This window comes from Hyalella azteca, unplaced genomic scaffold (genome assembly GCF_000764305.2).
Source record: "Hyalella azteca isolate HAZT.00-mixed unplaced genomic scaffold, Hazt_2.0.2 contig5311, whole genome shotgun sequence".
Lineage (NCBI taxonomy): Eukaryota > Metazoa > Arthropoda > Malacostraca > Amphipoda > Hyalellidae > Hyalella > Hyalella azteca.
This window is the reverse complement of record NW_025935505.1, coordinates 111,202-135,642: the sequence shown is the minus strand read 5'-3', so window position 1 is coordinate 135,642 and position 24,441 is coordinate 111,202. Positions and strand designations below refer to the sequence as shown.

General features: G+C 38.4%; 1 protein-coding gene across 1 annotated transcript in view; it reads right to left on the bottom strand.

Moving 5' to 3' along the window:
- Nucleotides 1-23,453, bottom strand: part of LOC108681352 (discoidin domain-containing receptor 2) — a 28,796-nt gene extending 5,343 nt beyond the window's left edge. The window contains exons 1-3 of the mRNA XM_047880361.1: nucleotides 23,384-23,453; nucleotides 22,921-23,083; nucleotides 247-478 (exon numbers count right to left, since the gene is read on the bottom strand). Of these exons, the coding sequence (XP_047736317.1) occupies nucleotides 247-478; nucleotides 22,921-23,083; nucleotides 23,384-23,453 (465 nt within the window). The remainder of the gene's footprint in view (nucleotides 1-246; nucleotides 479-22,920; nucleotides 23,084-23,383) is intronic.
- Nucleotides 23,454-24,441: the final 988 nt, after the last annotated feature.

Genomic DNA, 24,441 nt, shown 5'->3' with positions numbered 1-24,441 from the left:
ATATTATGAAAAACAATCGTATATGCATATATTATATTAGTATATATTATGAAGAACAATCATACATGCATGTATTATATTAACATATATTATGAAGATCATATATGCATATATCATATTAGCATATATTATGAAGAACAATCATACATGCATATATTATATTAACATATATTATGAAGAACAATCATATATGCATATATCAAATATTATATCATGTTAGCATATATCATGAAAAACAATGCTGACCTCGTTGCCATGTCCATCCCGGTACGTAACCCAGTGTCCAAGAGAAGCTCTCCAGTACTGTAACTTGTACTTCTCAGCGTACTCCCGACCCTGGCCGTTACCAAACCGCCCCTGTACCTCCACCTTGGTCACCACGTGGTTAGTCTCCAGGTTTACCTCCAAGTGGTCGAGGCCTTCGTCGAACACCATGGTGCGTGGGCACCATGCGCCTCCACCGACTTCCACGTGGGCTCTGATCGTGGGGAGGTTGAGGGTTTGGTTATAAATCTAGATTATTTAATTTCAATTATTAGATTTGATATTAATTTTATTTTGATTTGGGGAGCGAAAAAATCATTAATTACACGATATATCAATTGCAGTGTGCATATTTTAGTCTAAATTATAATAAATTACTTAAACATCATGTTGTGTTAAATCGGTTTACAAATTTTCATCTTCATCACAGCAAAATCAGGCACCAATTTTGAACGTATTTACTACTTAATTGAATCCGTATTTTTACAAGATATCTTAATTCTAATTATCCTGAAACACAAATGTGCCCTCTGGAGATTCATTTGAAAAGTATTTAAATAAATCATATATATTGATAAATAATTTAAATTGTTAGTAAATACATAATTTTTATACTATACAATTGATTATCGCTATAATCTGCTTCATCTGGACCGAGACTTCGACGTTAAGGCAAAACTATAAAGTAAAAATTACGGTTATTTGATTTTATTGATTTTATTGTGTAATTAATTGTGATTAATTGATTTTATTGTGTAATTCATGTTCAATTTTAGTAATTATAGTCATGAGGTGCATTATATGCAACGAAACTTCGCCGTGAAGACTAAACTATTCGGAAAATATACGATAAATTCATCTGCAATGAGAGTTATTAGAGCCACAAAGTGCTTCATGTCGAATTTATTATGTGTGAATTTCTTTATCTGTGTTGTGTCTATAGATAACGTTGATGGTGCTGATAAATGTTCACTATTTCACACTTTCCTTTAATTTACGTTAAAAAAATTACAGAAAACATTCAGCGCGTTTCTCTCATTTTAGTAGAAAAATATCACAAAATATATCTGCTTTAATATTTTTGCATTATGATAAACAACTATAAAGCAATATAAGTGTAAAATACTATACTACAATACTAAGCTATACTAAGTTAAAAAATATTCGAGTTGTGACAGTATCAACTCACCCGTCGACAGAGATGAGGCATGCGGCAATATCAACAGGATGTTGAGAATTATCAACATTAGGGCTGTATTCTGGCGCTGATTTGGACGCATGTTCATCATGTTGAACCTTGTACGAGAGCTGGTAGGATATCTTCTTTCTTCTCTACATTCATAACTTGTAACGTTGTTTCCTCTCATGCTCCTTCAGTATCATCATCGATATAAATATTTTAAATTAATAACGATAAGTTAGTTGTGTTTGTGAACCTTCTGTATCTGATTTAATGAATAGAAAATTTTTTATATTAGTGAATTACAGATAGAATTTTTCTTATTGCTCGATATAATCAATGAACTAAAGTACATTTACCAAAACGGTAGAGGTTTTGTGCAGAAGTAACATAATTTGAATTTGGTTTTATTAATCATTTCATAATTCTATGCTGGCGCGAGAAAAGGATATGCATTTCTCTTTTCTCGTGCTCGAGATGCAGAGAATCAGACGCTCTTATCGCCCGGCCATTAGCATTAGCGATAACACTGCATCAAAAAGCTACGGGTTGATTCAGCCGCGCGCTTTGGTTGCTGCTGCAAAATGCTTTCAACAATCGCTTTTTTAAATAGAAATTATTTTTATCATAAATAATAATAATTTATGATATGAATAATAATAATTTTTAGAAATAATAATTTTAAATAGAATTAATTTTTTTATAATTTTGTCATCTTCTTACCTTACTTTTGAATGCCAGAATTTTATTTCGGTAATATCTTGATTTTCTTTTGATTGAGAATTAAACAATAAGTTTGCTTGTGAGCTTAGAAACCTAAGTACAAATTCGTCACGAGGTTGAATATAAAATATTTGAATATTGTTCTAACCATTTTTATCAGCAAGTTCTTGCTGTTAGAAAGTAATTATTGTCTATTTAACATTTAAATCATGAGTTTCGTTCTAAAATTCGCACAGTTTATGATTAAAGCGATGAAAAATTCGTCTATTCAAAAATTCACCAATTTTTCCCATTTGCTCTATAACTTACGCGTACGAAATTGCATCATTAACGAAAATCTTGTCCGCAAATTGACAAGTCAATATTGACTATCAAAGCCACAGACGCCGACGAAAGCAAAATTAGCTCCCGATTACCAGTTTACTTGCAAATCAACGCACATGTTTTCTATGCAGAGTCACATTATCATCGCCTAATATGAGAAGCTCCGGAATTTGTCATTAAAATTCTTGCAAGAGTTCTTTGGCGTCGCAATCTTACAGAAGTTGCGAGCAAGCTTCGCTCTTGCAATATTCGCTCTAATCAGTCTAACTCTCAGAGAAATGAGTGGGACTTTAGCCAAATAGCGATGCACTTTGTGCACTTATGTGGGTCACCCTTACTCATTTAAAACGTGTATCAGTGCTACGTACCGAGACAGTGTCACTATTTAGACAATATGACCTATTCTTTTTTCTTTGTCTAGTTGCAAGAACGGCTCCACTCCTATATATGAAGTCTCTGTCTTCAGAAGACATACCTACAGGAAAAAACTAGAGCTCTTGTAAGCCTCTCGCATGAAACTTTCGAGCAGCTAATTATTGAGCGATGAATTCTTTTCTCAGGATTAAGGATTCAAAACTTCGTTAGAATTGCATTACGATCCTGAAAGTATTTTAGGACTTCAGTAATCCGTAAGGTGAACATGCAAAGCGACTGGAGTGAGCACAGAGTCGCACTTAAATCCAAGAACACCGAATGCAATGAATTTGTTTGACTTCATTACAACAAATGTCCGCATTCATCTGCATAATTTGAACGTAAGCTGCGTTACTATGCAGTGTATTCGGTAGCTAAATAAATCAGGCTGAGTTCTGGATATTTGCTTCAGTGACAAAATTAATAGTCAGATACGGAGGTCTTGGAATACCAAATGCTAAAAATACGGCATGGCCATTTTGTCCATATAATAAACTCTGGTCCATGGCATATCCCTTCTCTGATCCAAGGCATATAACTACCATGATATTTTATTGTATCTAAATAACATTCGTTAGTTATATCACCTCCCCATACATGTGAATTGATTACATTCATTTCCACGTACGATAATAAAATTCAACATGAACCAGTAACCGCTTCAAAAAATCATGGGCTCATCTAATTTATTTGCATATTATTGATTCACTGCATTAAATGAATAAATAATTATGCCACAGATGCCACTCGCTGGATGCAGATGAATGAAAACTGCGCCTCTAACGTGAGCTTAAAAATGAAAGTGATTTACTAAACAAGGATTGAACGGTCAGGGCAGCCAAACAGAGTTGTTCTTCTACATGGCTGAACTGAAGAAAGTTAATAATTAACGGGCTTATACGGCGAAGACACAAGACAGGCCATGCGACTGCACATTTCACAATTGCATTTTTGGGATTCCAACTTAACATATGCTGGTGAAAATCAAAGGCGGATAATTAATGGCCAATGGTTGGCCGACGATGATCCGACTTTAATTTTCTAGAGAATTTAAACAACATAAATATGTATGAAGCTGGAATTCCGACTCAACATATGCTGGTGAAAATCAAAGGCGGATAATAATTAATGGCCAATGGTTGGCCGACGATGATCCGACTTTAATTTTCAAGAGAATTTGAACAACATAAATATGTATGAAGCGACACAGCATATCGTGTGTCGCTTCGAATTGCTTTCACTTGCAAATGCAAGGTTATATTATTTTTAGCGACAGGTGTAGATGTTTATAATTAATTTGATGAAGAAGAATATCTCTGGAAATATTTCCAAGCGACAGTAAAAGAGTCTTATATGGAATTTACGCTAACATCTTACCAAAAAAATTGTTTTCTTTGCATGAAGTGAGGCTACTGTAAGTGAAGACATGTTTCTTGATAAACTTTATGATTAATTATTTTATAATAACTTATAGCTATAAATGATAAGTCATGGTTAAACTTAATTACATTTATATATTAATCCATGCCATTGCATGCAGGCACTATTATATTAGGAATTAGAATTAACGCGCATAATATAATATAAATATATTCATTTCATAGAATAAACAGGAGAGTTTTGTCTGGCTTCTCGATGTAAAAACCAAGTAATTCTAAATGCACGGATTTACAAATGTCTGGACTTTTAGCGATATTACATGTCATTCTGAAGCAAAAAAGGTGGAAGCTGATGAGTTCATTGCATGTTCAACGATTCCACTAAATCATTTCTCTCTTTTGAAATTATCTTAAAAACTTTAAAACAAAATGCCTATTGACTCTGATTGATTACAAGTTTCGTGCAATTCATCATTCGAAGAATATCGAGCTTCTTTGCAATATTTCTTGACGCATTTTTTAATATTCCCTTTTACATTTTTTCAAGTGTTCATCGTAATACTGCATTTAATTCGTCGTAACGCATTTTAATAATCATTATTATGTACCTTGTTCGTCACTATTTTTTATTATTTCTCCATCTTTTTCAACTGGCTTTTCATATCACAAATTTTTCTAATTCCCGTTTATATTTTCCATATATCTCATATTTTGACCATGAGGACCTCAGCGTGAAAAATTGTGACCAAATAATTGAAATCACGTGAACATAACAGTACCACTAAAGTAAACCGACTAAGTAAATGGGCATTGCTACTATATTATTGTGTCATATTATGGCTGCCTACTGTTGCGTATAGTATTGCGCATTTTGTTGCGTGGAATTACGTATAGAGTTGTATATCGTGTTACGAATCGTATTGCTCGCGGTGATGCATATCGTGTTGCACAACGTAATTAGCTTTATTATCCAATACACTGCGGCGGGTTGAGAGCAGCCTAGAATAGCCAAAATACGGCGGGTAGGCAATATGATAAAAGAGCATAAAAGAGCAAATATACGGGTTTATAGGCAGCACGATAAGTTAGCCAGGTAGTCATTATACGGCGGTTAGGCAGCAGGTTAAGGTAGCCAACATACGGCGGGTAGGAAGAAGGTTAAGGTAGCCAACATACGGCGGGTAGGCAGCAGGTTAAGGTAGCTAATATACGGCGGGTAGGAAGCAAGTTAAGGTAGCCAATATACGGCGGGTAGGCAGTAAGTTAAGGCAGCCAATATACGGCGGGTAGGCAGCAAGTTACGGTAGCCAATATATGGCGGGTAGGCAGCAGGTTAAGGTAGCCAATATACCGCGTGTAGGCAGCAGGTTAAGGTAGCCAATATACGGCGGGTAGGTAGGAGGTTAAAGTAGCCAATATACGGCAGGTAGGCAGCAGGTTAAAGTAGCCAATATACGGCGGGTAGGTAGGAGGTTAAAGTAGCCAATATACGGCGGTTAGGCAGCAGGTTAAGGTAGCCAATAAACGGCAGGTAGGCAGCAGGTTAAGGTAGCCAATATACGGCGGTTAGTAAGCAGGTAAAGGTAGCCAATATACGGCAGGTAGGCAGCAGGTTAAGGTAGCCAATATACAGCGGTTAGGAAGCTGCTCTTGCACCGCTACGCGCCAATCAGTAAATGATGATAGACGGACGCTGCGTGCTCTTTCTTCATCGATGCTCGGTCGATGATTTTTGGGGAGCGGTCAGATTTAGGACCTAAGTGGTCCGTACGAATTATGTCCTAATTTTCCATGTAATAATTGAGATAAACTTGCAACCAGAATCTTGATTTACTAACCTCTATGCATCATAAACCATAATGGCTACAATTTATCCATCGTATTTTGCGAGGTTGAGATGCCTCTAATCATCTGAATTAATCATGGATACGGTCAAGGCATAATTGTCCAGCATGCCATCATTCGACTGCTAAATAATGAACTTTCTACCTGATGGTGACACGGATTAATTAGTGAAGATATACTTACAGCTGCATTTTACGAAGCGTGTTAGAATTGTGTAATGGTACAATTAGAATTATTGAACTATACAACGGGATTGAATATTTTTACTGTTATAAGTTAAAACTATGTGCTGCGTGAATATTCCGCAACTGTATAGCAGTTGCGTACTGATTCCATTTTGCAGCAAGTGCAATAGATGTATCACCTGTACATACACTGTTAGTAAAAACGGTGAAAAAACGGTCCCACCGGCATCCTAGTGGCCGGTCGCCCCGTGAAAATAAATTGTTTCGCCGTTTTTATCAGATTTTTTACGGATTTCTGGTGTTAAATTGGAATAAAAACGGCGACACGGTGTTTCTTTTCACGTGCCGACCGGCCACTGAAACGCCGGTAATACCGTTAACGGTAATTTTTCTAACAGTGTAAAAAAGCAATCGAGCCTGCAGGCCGATATATGGGAGAAAGTATTCGTTGCTTTCACAGCAATCGCTTGCCATCACATCCATCAGGGCCCTCAGCGAGCTAACCGCGGCGCCCGTCACAACTGATATTGCAAAAATCATCTACTGAAACATGACATCCATTAATACATATAAACATCCACTGTGGATATCTAGCGGTCTTATAGTAAGTAATACAAGATATTATAATATCAATCGGCAGAGAAACGTTCGTTTTTCGAAGCGAAGACCAGTTTCTCTTACGGAACAATTTCGTCCAATCGTCATTTCTCTCTACTGGACTCGGTAAATTCTACTATTAATTTATTCTTCTCATCTTACTGCCACGCGTGGCTGTTCGATTAATTCTTTTATCCGAACTCACTGCATCTTTTGCGCCCCGTACGTGGCGCAGTCACTGCTGCCAGACGCGTGATATTCCGACATTTTTTTTAATTTTAGATGAAAGAACTGCATTTTGCTCTCAATTCAACGTGCGTCTTACTTCCACACTAGCGCAGTCACTGCTGCTGGACGCACGACATGCAAGATCGTAGCCTCGGTCGCGGCGAACGTTGATCGTCACGGTAGCGGTAATGGCAGCGCTGGAACGCTGGCCTTGTATGGGCATCACAATCAACAGGTGAAATCGGGACTATAAAAAAAACTCCAACAAACTTTAAAGTGATCGTCGATTCTTGAGCGCTTGCCCAAGGCGGGACGCAAGACTTGAGTAATAGTTTCTGTAAAGAGCTGAGGAACTTTCAGAGTTTGTAAGTTCTGAGAATAATGGAATATAATTGTTTTTCCGAATCTATTTTTATGCACTGTTCTTGGAACATTTTTTGAGACATTTTTAAGACAATGAATAGTAGCAATGAATGAATATAGTAATGAATTTGTGTCATTTATATACATGATTTGATTAAATGAATCATGCGTCAATTACATGATTTGTTAAAATGAATTTAGTTAGAAAGATTTCGTCTTGAAAGTTGAAATTAGGCTCGATTCGAATAATCTCCTCGATCACTGTCTCATGAAAATATCGGTAAGCTAATGAAAAAAATTCAGTCACTGTAGCGCACTTTGGCAGCAGCCGAGAGCGCGCTGTGGATCCTTACCCTACACTCAGAAAAATTTAGAGATTTTGTTCAAATATCGATGCATTTCGCGTAAATGTGTGTGGGCCGGCCTTCCTGACCCAGTTTTGCCCTGAAAAAGGATAAATCCTTTCAGGGATATATATCCTACCCTTAGAGATTTTGTCACTAAGATTTGGATAACCTAACCCATTCATTTAATACTTTAAAATCATTGCCAGGCGTATCAACGGCCGCGCAAAAACCAGCAATAATTAATACGTTCTTCAACGCGAGAAACTCGCCTCATTCCAGGTTCTCTGCGGACCACGGCGCCATAAAACAAACAGAAGCTGTTATCGCGGTAAATACTCAGTGCCTAATTAGACGGATCGTCTGGGTACTGTAAACACAGCCTGGATTTGCCACATGAAAGCCTAGAAAACTGATGCGCACGATAGCCGCAACAGCTTAAATCCTGCGCGCACTAAGGAGCGTGGGATATAAATAAAAATATCTTAATATATCCACAAAATATCCTTAGTATCCTTACATAGTATCCCTGGAATCCTTAGTATCCTTAGAATCTTCAGTCTCCTTAGAATCCAATGTATCTCAAGTACCCTTAGTATCCAATGTATGTATCCTTAGAATCCTTAGTATCCTTAGTATCCTTAGTACCCTTAGTATCCATAGTATCCTTAGTATCCATAGTATCCTTAGTATCCTTAGTATCCATAATATCCATAGTATCCTCAGTATCCTTAGTATCCTTAGTATCCTTAGTATCCATAGTATCCTTAGTATCCAAAGTATCTTTAGTATCCTTAGCAATAAGTGGTACCAATCGAGCAGCTAAAAGGAGCCTAAATATGTATTGCTGTTAGAGCGAAGCATAAGTTGAAAATTAGAACACGACTGAAAACCTATTTTGAGAAGACATACAAGCAGCAGCGCACACTCAGAACAATTCTGAATAGTGACACAATTTCTTACCCACAGCACCAGCAGAGCAACGTATCAATACAGCAGGGTATTGATACGTTGACAAAACTTCACTCATTTCTCTGAGTATATACAGCAGGGTATTGATTCGTTGACAAAACTTCACTCATTTATCTGAGTATATACAGCAGGGTATTGATATGTGGACAAAACTTCACTCATTTATCTGAGTATATACAGCAGGGTATTAATATGCGGACAAAACTTCACTCATTTATCTGAGTATATACAGCAGGGTACTGATAAGTTGACAAAACTACACTCATTTATCTGAGTATACACAGCAGTCACAGATATCCAAATGCCACACAGTGGCGCTCTCGAAACACCGTGTGTTCAGTAGACCAGTTTGTAAGCTGTTCCCAAAAGATCTTTGCCTTCAACTAAACCTTTCAACCGAAAGCGGCCTGACGGCGGCAATTAGCGCATTGCAGTCGTGTCTCAGCGAGACCCGCGTGCCCAAATAAGGACCGCAGATCTTGCAATGGATGTACGGAATCCAACTCGAGATACACTAGCATTCCGTCCCCAGTTTTATGGACTCGGTCTATAGGTCTGAGCGCCCTGTGACACATCTAAAGGTCTGAGCGCCCTGCGACACATCTAAAGGTCTGAGCGCTCTGCGACACATCTAAAGGTCTGAGCGCCCTGCGACACATCTAAAGGTCTGAGCATCCTGCGACACATCTATAGGTATAGGCCTGCGCATTCTGCGATACATCAAAAAAATCTTATTTATCGAGTGAAAATCGCACATCAAAATCGTTACCGACTGACATGTCTCATTGAAGCCACCTATTTCATTAACTTCTATCGTATAGTTCTGTTCCGTAAGAAATATTTAAAATTACGTTCGCTCAATGGATTGGAAAACGCGTTCATCATAATGCGGCAATATATAGATAGCGAATGCTACCCAATGAAGCATTTCAATTGTTATCGCACTCCTAATTTTTCTTTTAATTATCTGGCATTCATTTGGTAGGCATAAGAAACAAAAAAGATGGAGAGACATGCTGAGAAGGGAATCCTTGGTATAAATAAGGGAGGTTAGCCGAGCAGAGAAGGCTTGGAGAGAAAGATAAAGGCTCGCCGAAAAGAAAAGGCTTGCCGAGTATGGAATGTTTGCTGACGGCTTGCCGAGCAGAAATGCTTTCTAAGCAATTTAGACTAGCTGGGTCTTTCCTCCTCGAAAGTAACTTAAAAAGTTAAAAGACACGACAAAATGTTAAAAAAAGGAGTTCTACTACAGCTTGAGGTGACCTTTCACTTTCTATAGTCAACTGATATGAAAGTGCTCCTTTGAGCAAAAATGTTATCCTTTATTTTAATGAATTTTCCCATTAAATCTTCTCGTAATTTCTAATTTGAGCCGCAAAGTTCACAAGTTTTTATTAATCCACAAAGTTCACAAGTTCTCCTTAAGCCGTAAAGTTACACAAGTTCTCCTTAAGCCGCAAAGTTACACAAGTTCTCATTAAACCACCGAGTTATCTACGATTGAAAAATCAATTCCCATGCTCTCCAGCTCGCAGAACTCTCATTGCGTCCGACATATGAGCCTTTGAGTGACCCGCGGATCACATCTGTAAATCTAAAAATGGTAATATGAAGCGCAAAAATTAATAGATGCAAGGTAGATATCTGCCGAGATTATGCATCACTGAAAGACACTTTATTTTTTGCTGCTTCAAGATTGATGGATCTGAGACACGAGAGCGGTTGTGGTGAGGCTGTGCAATGGTGTAAGCGTGTTTTGTATGTGTGTGTGTGGTGCGTATTATGGTGTGAATGTGTGTTGTGTGTGGTGCGTATTGTGCGTGTGCAATAGCGTGAGTGCGTATTGTATATGGTGCGATGTGTGACGCGTGTGGTGCGTATATCGCATTACGTTTGGGCGTGCTAATGCATCATATGATCCATGGCAAACTTCAATTATTTTCTGAACAAATCTCAAAGCTGTACGTATATCCTCCAAACGATGAATATAAAGAAAAAATACTTTTTAGTCCAAAATTCAAAGTTTTGCTGAATATATTTAAACATTTTCTGCTTCCCAAGCACAACACCAAACATGGACTGCGTAGGCTGAGTCCAGGTGTTTTCCTGAATAACTTGAGCTTCAACTTTTTTGAACTCTTTGAACTCTTTAACTTGAGCTTCAACTCTTTTTTCACCGGTGCACGAAAGAGAGATCAGGCTGGCGGAACACCTGTTTCTTTCCTACACGGCACAACGCGACTTCTTTCTCGGCCGCGAGAAAATTTTGAAACGCGCCTCAACCCATTTAAATTCTTCAATAAATTTGCTAATATCAAATTCAATGAGGACATATTTTATTGTATGAATAATCATTTCGAGAAAATCATTTCGAGAAAATTTCGTATGTCGGAATCCTTTCGAGAAAAAAAAAATACTTGCATAAGATTTTGATAGTACTTTCATGTACGGTTGAAATAATTATTGACTTGTGTCACTCCCCAGAAGAGATGCATTGGTCACTTCCCATTATTTATAAATTCAGTGTGATGAATGAAATATTTTGTATAGCACATGTTGGTAACGGAGCCTTGAAAATGAGTCACCAAGGTCACCTAATCAGTTGAATGAATTGCCGAACGTATAAGTAGGAGAATGTACTAGAATAAAAACTTTCAAACATTTATAGTTAATTCTCAAAAAGGGCAAAAAGCAATCGAGGCAAGTTTTTTCGATATGAAATAACGTTTTGCGAGTATATTGCTCTAGAAGCGCTTTGAAGTTTTTCAAAATTTACGCTTAATTCCGAGTTTCGAGAGCGTTTTAATACGTTTAAAAACGTTGCAGCAATAAAACAGTGCTGCAGTCGGCAAGATGTGAACATTTTTATATGTTCATAAACGTAGCCACAGTACAATAGCGTTACAGTGTGCGATTTGTGAGCTATGTAAAATGTTTAGAATTATAGCCGGTATAGGATAACATTTTAGTATGCAAGCCGAAAACACTATAATATAAAAAAAGCTTTTATTGTACAATGTTTCGAGTCGCATGTCCATACATGGCCGATGATAATTCTGCCATGTGTGCGGTGGTGAAGGTGTCAGCTCATGTCACGGCGACGATATAACGTCGTGGTGATTGTGAGCAAGACAACACGACGATGGTGATTGTGAGCAAGACAACACGACGATGGTGATTGTGAGCAAGACTGCACGACGATGGTGATTGTGAGGAAGACAACACGACGATGGTGATTGCGAGGAACGCAACACGACGATGGTGCTTGTGAGGAAGACAACACGACGATGGTGGTTGTGAGGAAGACTGCAGGACGATGGTGATTGCCACGGAAGGTGCGGAATGTGAATCTCCCTGATAGATGCAGAGGTTATTTGTTTACTTTTTTCCGTGATCGGAGCGTGAATTTCGTAATGATAATGCAGGAAGAAACGGTTAGACATTGGCTGCTAGGTGGAATTGTATCCATAGAAATTTACTTTAATAATTAAAAAGGTCAATAAGTGGACCATTTTACCAACATAATTGTGCTGCATGATGTGAATAACAAATTATCCATAGCAATTATACCCGAAATTTTCGAAATTATTTCAATTTTAATGAATAATACTAATCAGTAACAAAAGGGCCTACTGCCACATTATATATGAATCTACTGCCTTACAAATGTAAGTTAAAAACAACAACTAAAAACAACAACTAAAAAATGAAAATTAAATTCCAAACAGCTTGACCTCTGCACCCAAACAGGAGCTGACGTCGAATGATTTAGTAAGTATTTCATATTATATTTTTTTCTTTGAGCGAAGCAAGATTGAAATGCTTCGCGAAATCCTGCATGGCTTAGTCCAGCGAGAGAATGTCGCGGAAACAGGTTGCTGCGTCAATAAATAGTATTTCTATTGACACGTTGGATCGATCATCCTGTCAAACAAGAATTCATCTTGAATTTGACATGATCGATGCTGATCAGGATGATGGTAATGCGGAAACGTGTTTCGCTAGCAAAAAAACAAGCGCCTCTCGCTAATGACCTACAGAACGCTACGCAAGATCGCTTTTTTGTTTAATTATCCTGCGTCTCTGAAGAATTTATTCTCCACGACCCATAATAATCCTGACTCTGTCAACTATTGAGTCCTCACTATTCAGAATTATTCTGCCATTTCACTTGAATCTTTCACGATGTAGGATAATCCTGCTACTCTGATATCATGACTACTCACGATGAATAATTATCCTGCCTCTCTGAATACTCCACTTTGCATGTTTCGGAATTATTCTGCCTCTTCGAATACTCAATTCTTCACAATACAGAATTATTCTGCCTTTCTGAATACTTCACTGTTCATCGACCGTAAATCTCAGAGTGCAGCACCGTGTCGCCAGTCAGCTTCTTGCTTCCACGATGCTTTTCCGCTAATAAATGGCTTCTTTAGTTGACCCTGCATTTAGACGTCGAAGGGCTTTAGACTGCGCTTATATTTGCATATTTTCTTCATCAAAGTGTCCTATTGACAAGCTGGGCAGGCCTCGATGCTAATTGCAAAGCGTGTCGACCCGAGGAGGAGGTTTTGTTTTTACAGCGCAAGACGCCATGGGCAGCGCAGGCTAAAGGCTCTCATGGGCTGCGCAGGCTAAAGGCTCTCATGGGCAGCGCAGGCTGAAGGCTCTACTGGCATGGGCTGCGCAGGCTAAAGGCTCTACTGTCATGGTCTCATGGGCAGCGCAGGCTAAAGGCTCTCATGGGCAGCGCAGGCTAAAGGCTCTCATGGGCAGCGCAGGCTACAGGTACTCATGGGCAGCGCAGGCTAATGGCAAAACTCTTCGTCGTTTCTCGCATCACTGAACGGACGCAGAAAAAACGTTCAACGCAAAGAAATTTTCGGTCAATTTCTATCCGTCCAGCCGTTATCGACGTAAGTATAGCCTGGGTATCAGAGCCGTCTAACTCGATGAGTTCATAGCTCTATACATAAAAATTAAGAACATTATTATTATTAAGAACATTATTAACATAATTTAATTAATTATTATTATTATGAACATTATTAATATAATTAAGGACATTATAATTCTGATTAAAACAAATGCGTGAAAGCGTGATACATGAACTTGACGCGTTCAGCAATTCGTTTTTTTCTAGTTTGTCCGTCGACTGGATCAGGCGACCCCGACAAACAAGGGAAAGTTGTTTTTAAAAAACTGCAGGTCAGTTAAGGGCTTTGTTTTGGAGGAAGACGATGTGAGTCCTGCACTCGGATTGCATTCATAGGATGCGAAGGATTTCTTCGTAGAGAGTCAGGTTGTAGGACGTAGTCTTATAGATGATCGATGTGAGATGTAGCTATGATCTACACCTACAGAAATCCCTGAAACTTTGTCCCAATATATATTATATATATATAATGATTTCATATATTGTGTGTAGTGATATTGCATGTGTATTGATATTGTGTAGTGATATTGATTATTATGTGTAATGATAATGTGTATAAACCCATTATTATAATGTGTATATTGATAATGTGTAGTGATTTTGCATATCATATTGATTTCATATATAATATATTGATTTCATTCGTTGCTCATATGCTGCCTTTATATGAGTCGTCATGACCCAGTGTATCCTGGCAAATAGGCCTATCGGTGTGTCCCACTAAATTATTGAACCCTATCTTTGTCAATAGTCTGTTTTCAGCTCGTTCAGTAGTTAAGAAACGTGTAAATATTTTGACATAATGACGACGCATATTTTTTTGAGTGTAGAGACTTCAGTTACGGGTATGAGTCCCAATTGCGAAGCGCCTGCGAAAATCTTTGCAGCTGAAGGCATCGAAATATTTTGAATACAATAATAAAAAAATACGCTAAAGCATTTGCCTGAAAATAAAATATCATACAGGATGATATCGAGAAAAAGAGGATTAGAGAGAGAAGAATGAGAAGAAGCGCGAAAGAATAAGAGAGAGGGAAAGAATGAGAGATAAAGAATTCGAGAGGGGGGAAAAGAAAGAGAGAGAAGGAAGCAAGGAAAGAAAGAGGAATAGAGAGAAGAAGAGAGTGAAAGAGAGAATAATAGAGAGGGAGTCTCGTTCACGAGCCTTGACCTACCGCTGGCCGAGCCTCGAGTCGCAATCAGCGCCCTAACGACGATCATCCACGATAGTCTTAAATTCACAATCAAATACTGGACAAAAATTATAATAATAAATTAAATGAATTAAATTGGCGGCTTTTGATAATTGAAAATTCTTTGACAAGCTTTCGAAACTGCAGCCAGAATCTAATTAATTTTCCAAAAATGTAGAAATTACAAAGAGTTTAGTTAGTGATTTTTCACTCTGAAGAGCTAACAGAGTTAATTGATGTGAGGCAGTTGTATACAGCCATTCGTAATTTGAACAACTTATGATACTGTTTCATGCAAGAAAAAAATATATATTTTGAAGTACGTCTCTATACTCATAAAATTTGAGAGCTTGGGACGAATTGTCTAAATAGTGAAAAACTTGCTGTTATTAGCACAAATTCCTTTTTTTCCTGGCCAAACTTAATCAAGATAACGCACATAATTGCGTAAGTACATCACTATTCGGACAAAGTCTCATTCATTTTTCTCAATGCATCTTAGCTCTCCATGTTCTCGAAGGGCATTTCTCAACGCTCAGTTTATGAAGCTCCAGAGCTGAGAAGCAATTAAAGAGGAGGAAGAGAAAGAGAGAGAAGGAAGCAAGGAAAGAAAGAGGAAAAGAGAGACGAAGAGAGCAAAAGAGAGAATAATAGAGAGGGAGTCTCGTTCACGAGCCTTGACCCACCGCTGGCCGAGCCTCTAGTCGCAATGAGCGCCCTAACGACGACCATCCACGATAGTCTTAAATTTGCAATCAAATACTAGACAAAAATTATATTAATAAATTAAATGAATTAAATTAATTAATTAATTAACTTAGCGGTTTTGAATAACTGAAAATTGTTTGATAAGATTTTGAAACTGCAGCCCAAATGTAATTAATTTTTCAAAAATGTAGAAACTTCAAAGACTTTTGTTAGTGATTTTTCACTCTGGAGAGCTAACAGAGTTAATCGATGTGAGGTCGTTGTATAAACCAATCATAATATGAACAACTTATGATGCTGTTTCATGTAAGAAAAAAAATCATATTCTGAAGCACATCTACACTCAGGAATTCTATGTGATCTATTGTCAAAATAGTGACAGACTTGCTGTTAATAGCACAGATTCGTCTTTCTTTCACGCCAAACTTGATCAAGATAACCCACATAAGTGCGTAAGTACATCACTATTCGGACAAAGTCTCATTCATTTCTCTGAATGCATATGAACTCTCGATGTTCTCGAACAGCATTTCTCAACGCTCAGTTTATGAAGCTCCAGAGCAGCGACCTGAAGGCTTCATCCATTCGCTGCAATTGCCTCGACCGTTAGCAAGCAATTGCCGTGTATGCCGTGGCGTGCAATGCCACAGCCGTGAATGCCAACACATGTCAGTTTATAGTTGCCGCATTATCATTTGCCACACGAACCTATATGCCACTCGATGCCATATACGATCATTTTGCCATACGCCACACGATAATTTGCCACTTGCCTCACAGTCATTTTGCCACACGCCACACGATAATTTTCCACATGCCACACGATCATTTCGGGAACCACGTCAAATGAGTACTCAGGCAATAAGAGCACCACGATCAGCTCAGACAATAAGAGCACCACGATCAGCTCAGGCTATAAGAGCACCACGATCAGCTCAGGCTATAAGAGCACCACGATCAGCTCAGGCTATAACAGCACCACGATCANAATTCAAAGATAAAACCAAATCAGGACTCATGAGAAAGTAAATCTGCCATTAAAATCTCATAAAAATCATCGAAGTAAATCTCAGTCTCTTCCATTTATGTGTAAGATAGATGCCATATTTGCTGTACAAGATAGACCGACGTTGTAAGTGAGTTCGCTGCAATAACGCGGTTGTGTTGGTTTAACAATGTTGCGTAAGCACCATTTCTGCATGCGTAAATTAGACGAAATTGTTAACGTTCGCTAGCGGTAGTATTTAAGGTAGCGTATTTACGCTCTCGAATTCTCTAGCATTTTCTCGACTGCCGGTCGTTTCGAAAGATGAAAATAGTCCATTAAAATTTTTGTGTAACTTTATGTTACTACCGCTAATCAGGGCACAATTTAGCGTAATTATCACAATTCAAAGCTAACTGAATTGCACTGTAGAGGTAATTATAGATGGCTATTCAGACTTGATGGTCTCGGTAATGTATGCATCATGATTACATGTCAGCTTGTTAAACTATTTTATCGTTAAGATGGTTAATTTAATTCATTTTGATGTGCAATTAGGTTATTTTTAAATAGCAATTTAACTTCGTCAATATGATTATGCATTCGTACTCTATAACCCCCTTGGCCGGCGTTTCGGTGGCCAATTATTAATCAATCTTTACGCCCTTATATGGCAATAGCCTCATAAACGAATACGCTGAGTGGTTATGAATGTAAATGAACGGCATGATAATTATTAGAACACAGAAAATTTCTTTAGTAAATACCAGACAAATACGTTTTTGAACTTCAGCCTTACAAAACTGCTTAACCACGTTAGATTCTTGTTAATACAACCAAAAACTCTCAAATTCACAGACAAAAATTAAAGCATATTGTGCAAAGCAAAGTGCATTGTTTCGCCAGTAATCAGAATCATAATATAGTGAACAAAAATGACATTTTATTTGCAGGTGAATGACACGTGCCTTTCTTTCAGATTTTTAAATCCTTTACCTCGGCTGTAATCCCTCCAACATAGAAAGAAATCCGAACAAACATCTATTCACTCGAAGGATTATAATCAGTGTCAAGGAATAAAATTATAGCGGTTGACGCAGCGTTGACAGGTGTAAGACTTGACAGAAGTGTTTGTGATGGCAACGCTGACGTCATGTCAATGGAATTTATTCAGAGGCTGACGGTTCATCCTTTTTTATCGGTGGACGCTGCATGAGAGACAAGAAATAGCATCCCCCTTTGATTGTTGTATTTTGAAATTATTAGAAACATGCGCAATTCACTCAACGATGCTTAAGTTTTATAATTTATAAAATAGTTTTTATAACGGAAAATGTTTTCGTCAATTTAACGCCAAATTTTCACAGTTTTAAATGCTTCAATTTCAACTGTAACGTTAAACGTAGTCCGTCTAAACAAATGTAGGGACAGAAAGTTCCCGATTCTGCATTTTTTTTTCCTGCATCCCCTCAATTGCAATTCCCAAGCTAATATTTAAAAATATAATTCAGTACTCACTGCAGTGAGTGTCAGAGAGCGCATTTTCTCGTCGACGAAAACGTAAGTCACGGACGGACAGACAGACAGACCGACGGACGGACAGACGGACATGACGAGCACAATAGTGCATTTTTTCCATAAATGAGAAAATGCGCTAAAAATAATCAAGACGATCTTGTGCTCAGTTGAGATTTCCTGGAACTTCGGTCGTCGTTGTTGCGTCTGAATTATGACAGATGTTTGCTTGCCACTTGCCGGCCCAACTGCTCGGCCAATGCAAGGTTTGGTGACGCCCATCCCTTGATGACAACCGATAAGCAGAAATTAACTATGAAAAATTTTTCTGAATGGATGTCGGAAAAAAATTGTTGAAGTGATTTTGAAATAAATAGGATACCAATCTTTTCTGTTCAAGCTGCCTTTTAATATGGTAATGAGTTTTTAATGGAAGTGTGGAAGTTGAGGCCTACAGCTAGCAGGATGCAAACAGTTGTAGGTTGTGAGCGACTTAACTAATTGCTAGTAGATTTCGTATTTATAATGCATTTGCATTCACAGTGCATTTTTCCTTTACATTATACTCCATATTTATTTTGCATTGGCATTGACAGTGAATTCCTATTTATTGCCCATTTTGCATCATGATCACTATAGGTTAATCTGACTTTAGAACAATGGAAATTCAGCGCCGATGAACAAGTTACGGAGAGCGCGTACAATTTTTCATCGCTAAAAGAGCAACAATTTCAACAAGGATAGTAACATCAATTTTGCGGAAATATATTTTTGCATCGTACATGGAAATTGGTTCGAGCAAAATATCGGGATCCAAAAACCCACAACGCTGCCGGCCCTCATATTACATAATTTTTTTTTCAAATCATAGAGGGAGATTAGTTTAAACAATATATCGAGCCAAAATATATCCAAAAACCCAAAGTAGAGCGGTAAGTTTTCATAATAATTGACGATTTTTTACGAACAGGTGAATGATAAAAAATTCAGCAGGGGTATAGGTGACATTTTGGCGCTACTTGAGTAACTACATACGAACAACCAAGATTTGTAGCAGGGGATTAGCAGAACATGATGTCAAACATCCGGTCTTTCTGTCGTATACAGGAAGCTTTCCATCACAAAACGGATCTCGAATGAGACAAATTATCTTACTTGATTTACCTTCAATGGCTAAAGATGGGGACTAAAGTGAAGAGGAATGAGGGATAATGCGCTAGGATAGGCAGCGGGAGCGTATATGAGATCCTACGGCCTGATTAGGATACCAGTACAACAAGCCGCTACCGTGCACTGACGCACAAGCGGGTAAGCTATTTACTGAGCCAAGTCACAAGCCGGTGAGCTATGTATATATTTACTGAGCCAAGTCACAAGCGGGTAAGATGACCGCTTGCTGAGTCACAAGCCGCTACAGTGAGCCGAGTCATATAAGTGGGTGAATAATATTGATCGCTGAGCTGAGTCACAAGCTAGCGTACCGGCCGCTGAGCTGAGGCACAAACGGGCGAGCTGAGCGCCGAGCCGAGGCACAAAAAAGTGAGTTCAGCGCCGGTACAGAAGCTCACATCCGTTGTCTCGTTAGTCGCTACGAAATTGTTATTATTTTTAATCCGTTATCGCCGTATTGCTTTGCACTGAATTATGAGAAGATTTGTTTGTTTACTGAGATAGTTACGTATATGAAGCGAGAAAATACGACTAATTGAGCTGAATAGTTAACTTACCACCAAAAAAGGTGCAAGAGCGATAAAAAACAACTATACACATTATAATTTTAAAGCTTTTAATGATCAGCAGCCCCTTTAATTTAAAAAATCAATCTCATGTCAAAATAATTATATAACATGAGAAAAATGAGAACAAAATATAACTGATTCGTCACTCGACCAGATACACTCCAAACAAAGTCGCTCCTCAAGATGTAATGTTTAGTGTAGAAACCTATAAGCATAGGCACAGAAACGTCAACCAAAAATGCTTGGACGATAGTTTTCCAACTTAAATTACAGCCCTTGAGTTGTACAATTTCAACACCCAACGGCCAGCAAAACATTGCAGGCTTCACCGACAATCTCATGTCCATCTTGACGCGTCGTCTTATTTTCCTGGAATTTTTTTGCCAATTTTCTTGACTCGACGAATAATAAAAAATGAATTGTCCTAATTGTCGATGAGAAACCTGTTCGAGGAGATATCGCTTGCCCACCCAACTAATAAGCGCCAGGTGCCATTTGTATTAATGAGAGGAGAGCAAGCGAGTCTAGTTTTGTACGGTGGTCTGAACCTTGCAGTAGGCTTACTGATAACATTAGTACGAGTATATCAGCAATAGGTCTTGGTAGTAAACAGTATATGACCTATGATTAATCTTCTTTTAAGAGTATAATTTGTATTATTATCGTATAGTATTTCAAACTAATACTATTCAAAGTTAGATGAGTAATACTTCCGATGTTAAACGGATTTTAAATACAAGGGTTATTACTAATGAAATTATTGTCGTGGTCTGGAAATTCGGTGGAAAACAAGTCACGTCAACGAAATAGTACTATCTTAAAAAATATAACTTAGTACTCACTGCAGTGAGTGACAGAGAGCGCATTTTCGCGTCGACGAAAACGTGAATTCACGGACAGACGGACGGACGGGCGGACATGACGAGCACAATAGGGCATTTTTTCCATAAGTGAGAAAATGCGCTAAAAACACAGCCTATTTAGTGCATAAATAAATCTACTCAGCAGATCCTGTATATAAATAGATAACTGCACTCTACCAGTTGACTTTCCGTCATATATAGAGAGATAAACTTTATTCAATTATCATAGTTGCTTTAGTAAAGCAAGCCTTGAATATCGTCCCCTGTTGTGCGCAGGCGCGCAGTGCGCGGTTCCCTCCATGCAAATGAGCCCAACACAAACTTGATTTACGTTTGGTCGTAACTTACGCAGATGGAATTCTGAGCGATCTTCGTGTTTCTTATGAGTCCCACGGGCCCGAATATCGGGTCTCGTCGTGGGCGCGGGAGTCGTCTTGGTCGACTTGTAATGTCCAATCAAGGATGAGCGATGTTGAATTTAGGGAAAAATAAGGTTTATGCTTTAACGCTCCTGTTGGTGGAATGTCGTCCCGTAGAGCGATATATTTAGTTAATTTACATATTTTGAATTTAGAGGAAAATAAGGCTTATGCTTTAACGCTCCTGAGAGGGGCATGTCGTCCCGTAGAGTGATATATTTAGTTCATTTACATATTAATCCTAATGTTTTTTCATCCTCATTCACCGTAATGCGCTGTATGAATAATATCGCCGTTATAACTCGGCGTAAAATGGCATTTAACAAAGTAACACAGAGGACGATTTATCATTAATGAATTAAATCTCTGTACTTTTTCATCGACATCTCCGAAATTTATTAAATCTCTTATCCTGAATTCCTTTTACTAATTTTGATACTATGTATATTTTAAATGATGTTAATAAGAAAGAAACCCATTGAGAAGCTTCACAATAATTTAAAGTTATTTACTAAGAAAAATTATCTTTATTTAAGCAAAGAAAACTTGGTAAAATTTAACAATAAGCAAATAGTTGAGCTGACACTAAGCAGTTTATAACAGGGAAACCACATATGAAACTAGTATCATGGAAAAGCTTTTATACGTACAATATTTGCCTAATTTAGTATCAGTTCAGTTAATTTTTCACTAAATTGGGAAAAAAGTTTCAGCGTACGTACATAACGAAATCCTCAACTTTCTTTTTAAGTACGCACCGAATTGTATCAGCAAAGCATTTATTCTCAAAGCCAGACATAATTAAAGTCAACCAATCTAAAGTATGATGCTAGATAAATAATCACAAAAAACTTACCCTCGTACCTAATTTCTGTTGTTTCAGCAAAAAATTATTAATCCACCAAGCTAATTAAATTACATCCACCATAGGATATTTATCAAGTTCAATATATAAAAGTTAAATAGGAACGTTGAAGTTAATATTCGATCGAATTTTTATTTAATCTTTATCATTCCTTGCCGACGAGTTAAACATATGGCATTCACAGGCAACACTAAATTCTCGAAAATTTAACGCTTTTTAGGGGCTCAAGTTTTGATTCCTATGAGGAACTTCTCAGTAATTGCCGAATTTTTTCAGCTATGCGTCTTCTGATCTAAAAAGTTAATTTCATTTGAATAACAAAAAACACCGGCTGTAATGAATTTTATTATAGAACTTACGACAAGTTCCATAATAGACAACGTCAAAACTCTACAAACACACTGAAAAGTATAATATTGCAATGCGAGACAATAATTATTCTTCTTATTTGATGTCTCAACAAATAGTTTCAAATTTCGTTTCGCGTTACACAGAACACTTCACTATAAACTGCTCAAATTGAAAATAGTTTTCTGCATTAAAACCTAATAATCGTCTTCTTTTTCGGTCACAGTACGAGAACAGCTGAAGCAAGTTAGCGACTTGAAACCACGCAAGCGCACTCCAGCCTTCGCCTTTAAAAGTGTCCAAATTTGAGCGAGTGTTGGAGCGAGCGCGACGCACACCCTACCCACACCTCCTCTGGCCCCACACTGTCAGAAAGTCAGGCAGGCTGGGGCATTTGACCGAGCGAGGCTGAGGCAGCCGTGATTACGGCAGGTAGACACGCAGCGGTTGAGTCGTGCCCGTGGCCAGCCGCGGCACCGCAGAAAACAGCGCCGCCGGGAGCAGGAATAACGGCAGCGGCAGCATCACGTCTCGTCGGCACGACGCGCCATGAACTTTAGGGACTTTGTGCGGTCCGCAGGATCTGTGTGGCCCGCAGGGTATCTGAGGCCTGCAGGATTTCTACGGTACGCAGGGTCTGTGCGGTCCGCAGGGTCTCTGTGGCCTGCAAGATCTCTGTGACTGGTAGGATCTGTGCGAGCCACAGAGATTATTGCGAGTCACAGGGCGAGCAGGATTTGTGTAACCAGCCGAATCTCTGTGACCCACAGGATCTGAGCGGCCCGCAAGTTCTGAGCGGCCCGCAGACTCTCTGTGGTCCGCTGAATTTCTGTGGACTGCAGGGTCTGCTGTCCGCAGGATCCTCTGGCCCGCAAAGTCTGTGGGGACCGAGTTGTCTATGGTAGCTTACGGACCAGGGGTTCTTGTTCTACAAGCTCCTGGAAACTTTTTAAGCAGGCAGATCTTGGAGGAGTCTGATGGGATTATAGACCCTGCAGGATCTTTGAGGGATGCTGATATACGAGAATCTCGTTGGACAAGTTAGTAGGAACAGACCCCATTGTAGACCATCCACCTTGGAGACCATGGATAGTCAATGTGGCTGTAGACTATGAGTTTGTTTTAGATACACAGTTCGAAGGTTTTTTTCTTTGAGGGGCCTGCGCCACTGAAAACCTGTGGGTTCATTCTTCGTCATTGCGCCGCAGTTGCGCAGCCTGCGCCAGCTGCGCTGACAATTTCATCAATGGATTGTTTGCCTTCAGTCACGGATGATAGAACATGAATCATCCAAGACAGGGAAAGATTTTTTCTCCGAAAAAAATTCTAAGGAAAAATTCTTCCAGCTCATTTTGCATCAACTTATAGTCGTGCTCCATAAAAAAAAATATTTTAATTACAAAGATTAGTCATGAAGACAGGAGCCGTGAACGACAAAATTCCACAATTTTATATCAACCTAAAATTATTCTGCCGCTAAGTTTTTCGTAAATTCCAGTTTCAGCTCAAAAAGTTAATTTTTTAAAACGCGAAAAATTACTGATAATTAAAATAAAATGAGACGACAATATAAAAGTTCATGAAACGGTGTCTTAAACACCAAAATGACTCCGAAGTTTTTTTTTTTTTTTTTGCTGGACGCTCCCTAAATATAAAGAAATATTTCTTTAAGCAACAAATATAAATAAAATAAGTTGGAGCATCAACCACCGTGCGTTCAAGAAGCATATCTTAACGACCCCTAATTAGTCAAATAAATCTGCTTTAATGAACGCGAGTTTAGATAGAAATTCTTTCGAGTTTAATTAGATGAAAATCAGCTCCGCTTCCTGCCAGAAGACGCTCAAGTATTCTGCTTAGAGCGCGGGCAGAGCTTTGCACTCAGAACCAGCGTGTTATTGTATTAAAGTTAACAAATGGTCTATTGTGTTAAAGAACAAGTTACAGCATTTACAGACTGTTAATAAATGGTCTATTGTATTAAAGAACAAGTTACAGCATTTGCAGACTGTTAATAAATGGTCTATTGTATTGCAGAACAAGTTACAG